Below are 12,983 nucleotides of genomic sequence, written 5' to 3'. Positions count from 1 at the left end.
TGTTGAAAACTCTCAAAATGCAGTCCAAAATGGTTTTAACACAAATAAACGGGGGGCAATGATTAGGCTAAAAATACCAAACAAATCTATCAAAGAGATAACAGAAACTTCAGGAGTGACCATAAGTTGGTACATTCTTTAAAAAAAAAAAAGGGAGTGCTCTGGCAAGCTCTGCCACACCAAAAGACCACGGAGAATGACTAAAATGGATAATCACAGAATTATTTCCAGGGTGAGGAATAAATCCTCTTCACATGTCTAGTCAGGTCAAGGACATTCTAGAGGAGGTGGACGTGCCATTGTCAAGTCTACAGTCAAGAGACACCTTCATGAATGTAAATACAGAGGTTTTACCACAAGATGCAAACCACTGGTAACAGTCAAGAACAGAAAAGCCAGATTAGATTTAGCAAACATCTAAAAAACCTGCCCAGCTCTGGACAGATGGAACCAAGATTAACTTGGACCAAAAAGATGGGAAGAGAAGAGTGTAGAGAAAGAAAGAAAGAGCTCATGATCAAAAAATGCCACATCATCTGTTAAACATGGTGGATGGGTATGTATGGCTGCCAGTGGAACTGGGTTCCTGGTGCTCATTAATGATGTGACTGCTTATAGAAGTAGCAGAATGAACTGTGAAGTCTATAGAGCTATACTTTTTGCTCCGATTCAGTCGAATGCTGCATAACTAATAGGACAGCACTTCACAGTATAGATGGATAATGACCCCAAACATACCATGAAAGCAAACCAAGAGTTTCTTAAAGGCAGAAGAATGAAAATGTTCTTAAATGGTTGAGTCAGTCATCTTACCTTAACCTGATTGAGCATACATTTAACTTACTAAGGACATAAACAAAGGTAGAAAGATCCACAAACAAGCAGCTGCAGTAAAAGCCTGGCAATGGAGGAAACTCAGGATTTGGTGATGGCCATGAGTTCTAGACTTCAGGCAAAGATCTGCATCCAGGTATAGTCCTTGAGTTTTTAATTTAGTTAGTTTTTCCCAATTACACTGGAGCCTATGAAAATGGAGGGAGTAGGAAGAACTGCTGTAATTCCTAAACAGTTAATGCAATATTTCTCTTAAACCCCTTGAAATAAAGCTATAAGGTCAACATTTCAATAACATATTGACTGCTTCATTTCAAATCCATTGTGGTAGTGTACAGAAGCAAAATTACAAAAATCCAAATACTTTTGGACCTGATTGTATATTATATAATCATGTCAATGGTTCTGAATCCTCTATGATTGCAGCCTACCACTCTCTCTCACATAACCCAAGGTTTCTGCTTCTCTCAAGGGGACCTGTAGCTTTACTGTCAACTTTACTATTAACATATTAACTTTGACAACTTTAGTGTATATCATCAGAAACACCACAGGCATACTGGCCAATTAGTAAATAATGACCTGATTTATCTAAAGAATCCTTCACACACATTGGTCTTATATTAGTAACTGCAATGAAAACCAAAAAAAAAAACAAAAGATGAGCTTTGTCTTTATTTGTACATATTGCTACTTTAATGTCCTATAGTATCCTCCTGTGTCCACCTCTTTTACTGTACATTCCCAATAATAACGCAAGGCAATGTGATTTTAAATAGTTATTGTAAAATCTAAACAAACAAGATTGTCTACATGATATCTGCAATGAAAATTCAAAGAAAAAAAACTCTCTAGAGTACACTCAATCTGCACAAAGACTGAAAAACACGTAATTTTTATAATGTTTGATAAGCCAAATCCAAGAGAAAAAAGAAAACTTAACAAATGATGAAATGAGGGAAAAGAAGCAATCACTTCTTTTCACTGACACAATTGCTGCACATATTTTCCTTAATGCTGAGTACAATATAGAAAGTGATTTGTACACCATGACATGTTTGTTTTTGTGGAGACTTGTTTATAGATATTTAGCTTGGTTAAAGCATGAGGTTGCTAATTGTGATATATACAGGCATGCTCTCTGGAAGGCTAGCTGTCCTTTATAAACCCCCTGTTTGCTTGGATTACCTCTCAGCCTGAAACACTCAAAGACTCTTTACAGAAACAAATCAACCTCAGGCCTTCACACTGCGATCATGTCCAACGAGGTCAACATACAGCAACCAAGGGGAGGGGAGAGGAGGAAAAAAAGTAAAAACAAAAAAAAATCCTGACTGACTAACTCAACACTGACGTTTATGGATACTGTAGCACAAAGCACAATTCCCTGCACCAATGTGTTCTCTTGATGAGGACTGTCAGAATAGGCCAACATCTGTTCCTCGATTAAGATGACATGATGGTGACCCACTGTAATTGATGGTCCAGGTGAGAGCTAAGACAGGTTGAAGCAAACTAGGCAGGAAGAGGACAAGGCTAAGCGAGTAACAGTGGCCCTAAAAGACAAATGTAAGTTATTTATAAATAGTCACTTATTTCAGCCGTCCAGCCTCTCAATCTTAGCTGTTTACCACTTAGAACTATAAAATTAACAGACTTTTCTTTCAAATGAACAAAGATATATACACAAGCCATGTCTTTTGAAATGAAATGAAAAAATTAAATACATGCATACACACACACACACACACACTTTTGTAATGCTACAATAATATTAATTTAATAAGTAGCGGTTTTATGTAGGTCAATGTGTTTAACCATTTTCAAACCTGTCCTCAGGTCAGTATTATTTGTAATTATCATTCAATACCTCGTTTTTGCTAATCAATGCATTAGTTCAAATCAGGTGTGCTGGTGATGGAATTTAACAAATCCTTTTGATGGCACGGGGCTTCAACAGGAAACATTTTTGTTCAAAATAGCTCACAAGGTATCAGTTACGTTTAGGAAAACAGGAAATTATTACTTTTTACTGTGTTTGTTTATTGGCATTTATTCTGTTGATCTGATGTATTTACAAGCAAAGACATGATTTTAAATAATTTGATTAAAAAGTGCTTAAGTGCCTAAGACTTCCACAGCATGTAAATACAAACACACGTTCATTACTTAAATAAAATGTAATTGCCAATTTATAGTAATTTCTTGTCATAAATATGATAATGAATAGCTATTTGATAACCACTTTCCAAATATGTAGTATTCTGGACATTCATTTATTGTAAGATGATTTTTAAGCTACAGTTGTCTAAATTATTACAGAATCACCTACAGCTCTGTTCACCATTTTTTTAAACATATTTACATCTTCCTATAAACCACTTGAAATCTATAAAACATCAGATTTGAAAATTTTAAACATACATCTCCAATAAAAATTTTTTTTTAAAATAAAAACAGTAATTCTTTATGATTAATTTATGAACTGTAGTATATATTATTGCTTTTAAACCTAATAGTCATCATTTGGATATAGCTAAACTCTACAAGAGCAAGCATTTTATGCTCTGCAGATTCAGAGAATGAAAAGAATCATGCATCTCCATGATAAATATCAATGTATTAAAACGGCTGTGAGCCTATAAAGGCTACACATAGTACACAAGCAATCATAAGCTTGCAATATGATGAAACCTTTGACTCTAAAATATATACTCCTTTTCTGTCCATTTAACACCAATAAAAAAAGAAGACTCTTGGACTAATATGCCAGGGGCCTGCTGGTTTACTAAGGAAATTTTTTTTTTTCATTTAAATGGCCACTTTAAGAGTGGTGTCCTTCATCCAGGCCCGTAGCCTCATGCTCCAGCACTCTCCTTAGCCCTCATTGTACAATAGCACGATCTTCACGCAAGCCCAGCACGAGGTCAGCCCCTTCCACCAGCACTCAGACGTCTTACACTTGACTTTGGCTCAGACAGGACACATAAGATGAACTGCTTGGAACTGAACGCAGTCACGTGTATCTCTTGAAATCAAATTTCATTTTCTTCTAAAAAGGATCACTGAGTGACTGTGTTGGTTTTGTGCTTTTTTTTTTTTTATGAAGAGCACTTGAGGATGGTAGAGTTATTAAAAACTATGAAACTAAATGAAGCAATAATATAGAAGGATAGATGTTTCATGAAATTAGATATGAGCTACGACAGAAATAGGCAGTATCTCATATGTGCTTTGAACAGTTTGGGGCATCTAAGGGTCATGCAAACAAATCGTATGATTGCTCTTATTCTCAGCAGTTATGTCAACACTGACTTTTTCAGCTCTGCTATGCAGATATGTTGATTTCTGGTAAACAACAGGATCTATACTAAGATGTGAGAGAACATCTCTAGTACTGTTGCTAGCTTGTTTGAAGTTTCATATACATGCTCAGGATTTAAAAAGATGCTGTTTTTTTTTAATATTTAAAACATTTTCTTTCTTTTATTTATTGATTTTTTTACTTAAGCATCAAACAATGAAGACCCTCATGCTATACTGTACATAACCTCTGCAAACTTAAGCACTCAAAGAATCACACCTTAGAAACACTAATTTCCATGTGTTTTGATGTGAGCTGACATGTCAGTCAGCTACAATGAATGTGTGAATTACAGTACACAGCTTGTTCCATGCGCCAGTTCTATTTGTCACAAGGCTACCTTTGTGCCAGAAAAACAAGAATTCACGACCTCTCTTGTGTTCACCATCCCAGAGTTCAAAATATCTCTGGGGTTAGAGACACTTGTGTGCTCAAAACCATTTCAGACATCAAAATTCTCCTGTTAGATTAGGTTTTACAAAGAGCCATTTTAATAAAGTCACACTGCTCTCAGTGCCCCCAGACATGATCTCCACCAGGATGACAAATGTTGCTGACTTCTGCCTGGAATGAAACCCGGAAGGTCAATAAAGGAGGGGAAGAGGGGGAGAAAGGAGGGGAAGTGGGGGCTTAAAATCCTGCACATGCATCTTCAGCTCTGACGACATAAATCTCTAAATCTGCAGAGGAAAGAAAAAAAAAAGTTTACTCAAAAGTTCCGTTACAAAACAGGAATTCCTTGAAAAGGCATGCTCTCGCTCTCAATTACTTTAGTCTTTCTTTACAACATGAACTGTCAGACTAAAGCTTCAGAAATTGCAGCCGGGTGCCTCTTTGCGTCCCATTGCTCATTTCTACTGCACATCCTGTGCATCAAAGCTGCTCTTAACCTTAAGTTTAAATGACAAATTTGTATAATGCGCCGGCACAAACCCCTCAGAATAAATAAGTGAAATGGAGGCTTAGTGGGGGCTAAATCCTACGGCCAGATGGGAGGCTGAAACCCCTGGATTACATGCAGAGCGCGTTAAACAATGCGCCTAAATATGCATTGAAATCCTTAAAGCATGAAACCACCTTGTCATTTGCCATTAGTATTCTGGGTTGTCTGTCATACATCTTGCGTTACACTTGGGTGTATCGCAGTGGTAAATGTCATGTGCTGAGGGTCGCAAATTCCAAGAGGATTTCTTGAAGTCATCTCATGTCAACTTTATTTCTCTAGAGCTCTTAACGATTAAACTGTCACAAGAGCACTCTGTGGTGCACAGCCTGCATCTATGAGAACTCAGGAAAAAAATGGTTTGAAATATTGGGTATAAAGAACTAGCCGGTACAGAATGGAACACAAGATGAAAACGTCATGGGATGTGGATGAGAACGTTTCCAGAAGAAAGATTAAGCCCTGAAACTGGGTTTTTGGAAAGACACAGACCCCCCCCCCAAAAAAAAAATAAAAAAATCAAACATACATTGCAGCTTAACCATACAACCATGATATTCAAATAATAAAGTTCATGTATTGTAAAATGGTTTAAGGCATTACACAAGCAGACAGGGCTTAGTGTGCTTGTATGTGTGTCACAGATGACTGTGGCAGAGGGACTGTCCTCAGGGTTAGCCCAGTGATGTCCAGCCTCATTGGGATCAGTGGAGACAGAGCTGTGGGGCTGCCAGCCTCTCTCTCAGGTGACACGCTCTATCTGCATGCTCCTGCTGATGGCCTTCTGTGGCCCAGTACACCTAAACCCTCAAAACATACATTCAGGCAAAACTATACAATGTACATACAGATGTATCCAACATTTTAACACCCTAGTCAAATTACGTTTTCTTTATTTTCTATATTAAAATAAATTAACACGTAGGTATGTATGTAAGTACCTATGTACCTACCTATCAGTGGAACTAGACTCCAAGTCCCTATGGTTTGTTTAGTCCATACAAGGTAAAGGGCACACTAAAGAAAAATCAGTTTTTTTTCTTCTGTTATCATTTTGGAGACACAAGGTTTTGTTCAGACAGCAGTGATTTATTTATATACAGCAGTGTTCTCTCTCTCTCTCTGAATACGTATTTATTAATTAGAAATTCCTGGCCTTACATGCAGAAGATGGGTGAGAGTATGATGGACATATCCATTATACATGAGCACACTGTCCAATTTCTTATATCAAAAGTTAATTCCATGTCAGGGCTATCTGATAGACCAGCATAAGACTGTTACAAAATTATTATCCAATTTCTCCTGCAAAATCTATGACTCCTGCAAAATCTAAGACAAGAAAATTAATTGGAAAATTTTAAGGTGGCTAGTAACTGTCAGATTGGAGGTAAGCCAACAAAAAGGGGCATAAATATCCTCTTTATGTATGCAAATCAGTGAATAAATATTTTCAAATTTACAATTTGCACAAAATACAATTAAAAAGCTAGTCTTTTGCTATTTGTTATCCTGAATTAGCCTTTTCCAACCTCAATTCATTATGTAACTGTCTGTCCAACTGCTTGAGTGTACTCCTTAATATTCATAAGATGACAATGTACAGTACTGTGCAAAAGCCAGAGACCATTTTTTCCCCAGGCAAAATGATCATTAAGTACAAGTCATTAATTTTTCAGCATTTATTTTCCCAAGAGACTTGCATTCCAAGAAAGTTTTAAAAGTTGTTTGTGTTTTCTGTTATCATAATACAAGTAGTCCCAAACATATTCAATTATATTGAAGTCTGGGCTCTGGGGTGGTCAGTCCATCGTTCTGAAAATACCAGTAGTTTCTTTGTTTGATTTGCAAATTTTCGTTTTTGTCTATTTCTTTTCTCAGTGAGGGCTTATTGGCAGCTAACATCCTTTGAGACCCGGAGCATTGTTTTCCCACAATGAAAGGATGGAAAGAAAACACCTGTGGATTTTTTTTTCAGATCTGTAAAGCAAGAGTCGAGCTTGATTTTCTTTATGTCCTGTAACTAATTTTTGATCTCCAGTTTTGACCCCCCCCCCGCCTTTATATAATCTTTTTCAGAAATATCTGCTGAAATATGAATAACTTGTACTTAATGGCCCTTTTGAATGGAAATGAAAAAGGTAGGCTGGTCTCTAACATACTGTAAAATGTTTCTTCAAGACATCAGCCACAAATGCTACAAAGACAACAGAACGACGCAAACGACACACCATCACATCAACTACTTCCAAAGTGGTCAAGCTGCATGATGTATATGACAAATCCAAAAGTCTTAACCCCATTTCATATGAGGGTGAAATGAGCCATATTGTCCTATTATACTGCCATAAATCATTTTTGTCAAACACTGACAGCTTTTTATCAGATCTAACCTTTTCAAGCCTCCATTAGGAACGCTAACATTTTCAACTCTGACACATCTGCAGCATACGGATCGCACAGCTGATTAACTTTAGGCTAGGGCAGGCTGCCAGCCCAGCTCATTTGCAGCAAAGCCCTCTTCACCTCTAACAGAGGAGAAAAAGCAATCATCAAAAAAAAAAGAAATTTATTTGATAATTTTATTTGAATGACGAAAATCACATATATTGGATGACGGGGGGGGGTGTTCTGCTGATCTAAATCCAAAGTGTTTCTCTGTGTGTAAATGATGGTGTCACAAACATGAGGTTAGTATTACCTCACCAACATGAAACAGAGATGATTCATCCTGTACACAAACGGGGGTAAGACCTGGTGCATCCTAGCTTTAGCTTTCAAAAATTCAGCCAGCTGCATGTAGCCGCACAGATGTGCTTTAGCTTTTAGTGGGAGAAGTAGGGAGAACAAGCGCTAACATGCAGTGGACTAATGCCTTGCACACTGTGCTATTGAAGCCCATGTTTGACAAACTGAAGTAACCCAGCAAGAGACGAGAACTTCCCTGCAAACCATGCATTGCGGACAAACGTCAAAGCTTTCAAAAGAAGGCTCAATGGGTCTAATTCAAAGTGCGAGGTATGCTAGAAAGAAATTACATATTTCCTATTCCTATGCGTGGGTTTTTATTTACTGGATACTCTCTGCCAACCGCAGCTTAGCCATGCCCTCCAATCACGATGAGGGAGCAGGTTACCCTGGAGCCATATTTCATTACATGCCATGTTTAACTATACCCACTTCTCCTAAAACACACATGAGGCTTATTATGTACTTAATATTCACCATCAGGTGAATAATTTTTATGCAACTCTGATAGTTGTGGGAGATGGATAACTCAATTATCAGCACATCCGTCACACGGCTCCCTGGCACGAGGAAGGCTGCAGATAAGATTGATGGTAAGATGAGACCAATGGCTTCTTTGCCATCACATCCAGCCAGTGGGCCTGAACACACTTTTTTTTTTCTCCATCGCCTTTCTTCCTTAGCTCCTCTTTTTATTTTTTTCTCCTCTGCAGCCTTCATAGGCAAAGCGTCATTACCCCTCACTCCACTGAGGAGAGTGTATTATGAGGTTAGTGTTTTGGCAAGGCTATTGTTTGGATGATGAATATTGTTGATGAGGGCTTCGGAGAGAAAATTAGTTGTGTCAATACAACACCATTCCTTTCTTCTTCTTTTTTCCCCACAGCTTAAGGGTAAATAAGGAAAAATTAACAATGGTTACAAGTACTGGCATTAGTTTAAATGGAAACAGGGTAAAAAAAAAATAAGCTAATCACCAGAACTGTCAGTCTGGAGTGCTGTGGTAATTAAAAAAAAAAAAGTGATTGCCATGTTTGGAAGGTCATTCGAAAGGAAACTCAACATGCATTTCGGTGGTTCACTGCAATGTTTTTATCCCAACAGAAAGAATGAACTAATGCCTGTCTACAAAGGTCCCAGGCCTTGAAATAAAACCATACAGTGAATTGGAACAGAAAGCAGTGATGTCACCTGATCACTCTTCTCAGTGCTGACATCAGTTCAGTTGGGCAGTGTGGTGAAGGTAGCTGTTCTGTCGGCATGTGCTGGGGGGCTGGGGGCAGCTCCTACTGCTCAGCCCATGAAGTAGGCTTAACAATGGGAGAGCGCATTCAAAATGTCAGATGTAAATGTCAATTAAAAATTACAAGGGAGTTCCAAAAGGTGGGCTTTGAAGGAACTGACATTTTTTTGACATGGCAGAGTTTATCGGATGAGGCAGCCCACAAACATGACGGCATCGGCACTGTCAGGCCTCTCCACGCACGAGCCAAAAGCCGCTGCTGAATGCCAATGTGAAGGTCCTTCGTTGTCATGTACATTACATCTTTATAGTAGAATCTGCAATTCTTTATCACCTGTATTAGAACACAACTATCATTACCAACAACTGTATCAGATATAGTGAGGAGGACTGATAAATCATATGACTATTCAGAGGCCTGCAAGGCCTGTGTCTCTCATCATAGAGGATAATGGGGAAAAAAGGATATATTTTTAGTCCTATATCATGTCAATTTTGATTGACTAGGGCAGTTTTCATTCAAGTGTTGTCTCATTAAATGCTACATCCCTCATAGTCTAGGAATGTTCTCAATCATGGGCCAATATTTTCCGGTCAACAACTTTTTAAGGTCTTTAATAAGGCTTGCTAAAAGCTGAATTGTTCAAAGCTGAGACTATCACACTTCTGATCCCACGGCTTTTCAGCACAGCTTGCAATCCAGCGCATGCAATTTCCAAATAAAACCCCACAAAAATGAGAAAATAAAACACACAGTTGATTATGACCTTGGCATCGCTTGGCAATTCTGTTCGACTCATTGCACTTTTTCAGGAATCATCTTCACGGAGACACAGCATCTGCTAAAGACATCAAGATGCTCTGGCAAAAAATGTCAATTCAATGGCGATGCCTATTCAGAATGACTCTTCTTAGAAGTTGGATATTGTCCACATTTGCTTTGGTAGTTTAGTGCTAGAGCAATACTCACCCAAATGTAAGTAAATCTGGCCCCAAAAACCTCCCAACCTGCTCAAACCACATCCAGTCTTCATTAAGGTTGAATCGACTTCTTGATGCGGTTTAGGACAAAGAATGACACACTACAATGAGGGGAAACGTGTCTTCAGACACTTTTTGGTGTTATGTAATATACTTCCAGTATATATATATATATATATATATATATATATATATATATATAAAAAGATGTACAAAATACACACACACAAATTATATATATATATATATATATATATATATATATATATATATATATATATATATATATATATATATATATATATATGTGTGTGTGTGTGTGTGTGTGTATGTATTTTTTTACAGTTACATATAATAAGATAGGATATGAAATCTGCATATAAAAAGGTTAAAAATAAAAATAAATCAATGAAACTCCAACTAATAAATGCATCAAAAATTTTGCTAAAAAATGTGCAAAAAAGAAGACAATTGAAAAATATTTTGAAACAATGTACTCCAATGAAACAAAAATAGAACCCAATGGCAATAATTTAGCTCTTTACGTTGAAAGAAAAAAGGGTTACAATTATGATCCCAGGAACATAACCCAGGAACCATAACAACAGTGAAATACAGATGTAGGACATTACAAGGGATGCTTCTCTGCAAATTGTACAGGGGAAACATGAGTGGAACAGCAAAGGAGAACTGAATCTAATAGGTGAAGAAGGAGAGAGCAGACTAATCAACAATCTAAATATGCATACAGACAAAACTCAAGACTGGTTTCCAGAAAAGCTGAGGTACTTGCACGGCCTAACCAATCATGACTTCCAATACCACAGAAAATGCATGGAGGATTCAGAAATTGCAAGTCTAACAGAAAGAACCTACTTACTTTGGGGAATTCAGGACACCACCATGAGAAATTTTGGAAATTGAACCATAATGCTGCAAAACGCTTACTGTAGAGTTCTTTATGTTGTAATTGCCAAAGTAACAATGTTATTCATTTGTAGGGTCCTAAACATTTTAAGTTCACAAATACATACACACTTAAAGATGGTTCTTCAAGGGTTCTTTAGTAAAGAAAATGGTTATACATAGAATCATTAACACTCAAAAAACACTTTGCATAATCAAAGTGTTCTTAATGTTGTGAAAGGTTCTTTAGATTAATGGAGAATGTGCTATAGATGGTTCTATATACCACCTTTTTGAAAAGGTCCTATATAGCACCAAAAAAGGGTTCTGCAATCTTAAAAAATGTGGTTCAAGGGTGCTTTTGTAAAGAAACTCAAAATAAACACTCAAAGAATCCTTTGCATGATTAACAGGTTTTCTGCAGCACAAAATCGTCCTTTGTACTGGTGAAAAATGTGCATGAATGTGCTATAGATGGTTCTATATAGAACTTTTTGGAAAAGGGCTCTACATAGCACCCAAAAGGGTTCTTCTATTGTTACAAGTTTGACACTTTTACAGTTCACAGTAAGTCATACTGTACACTAAACCACCTTGACAAGGCTAGGCAACTTTAATGAAGACCCGGATGCGTTTAAGCATTTTAAGAGACGTTCTGAGGATGCATTTATGGAAAAGATTTGTATTTGCTAGCAGTGTAAACTGCATAGTAACAGAGTTAGATTAAAGCAAAATATGGACTCCAAACATGTCTTGGTAAATCGATTACTAGTTCTGCAAGTGAAAAAACAATGTTTTGCTGAACCATTCCACAAAGGACAGCAACATAAAGTCTAAGGGTATTGCAATACAGTGCAATATACTGCTCATCATGATGATGACAATCACTTCACTAATTTCCTGCTCAAAAGGTGATGACCCAGTCATGGAAAAACATTCAGGAGACATCATTAGGTGGACATGAGGGTTGCCCTTTCCTGACCAAACTGCTTGTTAGGTCACTGTGCTTTCCATGACCAAAATCCAACATCTGAATTTTTAAACTTAACTTGAACAGGTGAATTTTTAAATTTTATTCCCAAAACTAAGATAAGCCTTAAGAATAGCAATAAAAATAACAAAAACCAAAGCATACAGGTAATATTTTGTTTGCGTGGCTGGCTGACCCAGCAGACGCAGTGAGAGTGGCTGTCTCTGGACAGTGTTCGGGGTCAGGAGCTTGCGGCTCTGCACCAGCATGTCACAGTGTGTCAGCCGGCCGTCAGCCTCAGCATGACTAGTGGGGGTGACCTTTCAGCTCTGCACACAGGGCCACGTTTGAGCACTTCCCCCGGCACGGCCACAGCTCCACACCCACATACATACAATGTCCATCTGTTCACCAGCAAGGTGAAGTCTCCAAGGTAGCCAGCTAACAAAGCCCTTCAAATTAGACCTCATAGAGTCTCATCTGAAGATATAGCGATGTAAAAAGCTAGTAGTATATTAAATAAGACTAATATGGAAGCAAAAAGACTACAGTAAAGCATGCTTATGAAACTATGGGTGGTATACAGCTGGTTTCCACTTCCTTTCTCAACATAGTATTTTTCCCTGTATTGTGTGTTTGTGTGGGGTGAAAATCATTTCATGCTGTACACATTTCTTCATTGTTGTATGCAGAATACGACACAGCAACGATGAATCATTTGGAAAGAAAGGCTTTTCTAGAAACCAAAAACAGCTGTTTACATGACCTCAATCGTACGACTTGCTTAGAAGGCCTGCTGTAGTTCATTTCTTTCTCTCTTTTATTTTTTTAAAACAAGATCATCTCAGAGGACACATTGAAGCTTCATCTTTGGTCTACCATTCACACCCACACACACACACACACACACACACACCCACACACACATATACAGATGCAAAAGGAAATACAGAGAGAGACAGCTAAATGAGGGAGTGGGGGGAAGATCTCATTT

General features: G+C 37.7%; 1 protein-coding gene across 3 annotated transcripts in view; it reads right to left on the bottom strand.

Moving 5' to 3' along the window:
- cdin1 (CDAN1 interacting nuclease 1) overlaps nucleotides 1–12,983 on the bottom strand; it is a 69,796-nt gene that overhangs the window by 16,587 nt on the left and 40,226 nt on the right. Inside the window, exon 12 of one of the 3 annotated variants that reach the window (XM_037541724.1) lies at nucleotides 4,533–4,878. The exons of the other annotated variants lie outside the window; for them this stretch is intronic. Within the exon in view, the coding sequence (XP_037397621.1) occupies nucleotides 4,851–4,878 (28 nt within the window). The 3' untranslated portion in view covers nucleotides 4,533–4,850. Of the gene's footprint in view, nucleotides 1–4,532; nucleotides 4,879–12,983 lie in introns of those variants that run through there. 3 annotated transcript variants of the gene reach the window in all.

This window comes from Pygocentrus nattereri, chromosome 10 (genome assembly GCF_015220715.1).
Source record: "Pygocentrus nattereri isolate fPygNat1 chromosome 10, fPygNat1.pri, whole genome shotgun sequence".
Classification (NCBI taxonomy): domain Eukaryota; kingdom Metazoa; phylum Chordata; class Actinopteri; order Characiformes; family Serrasalmidae; genus Pygocentrus; species Pygocentrus nattereri.
Note: the sequence above shows the minus strand (reverse complement) of the source record. Positions and strands in the feature narration are given on the sequence as shown.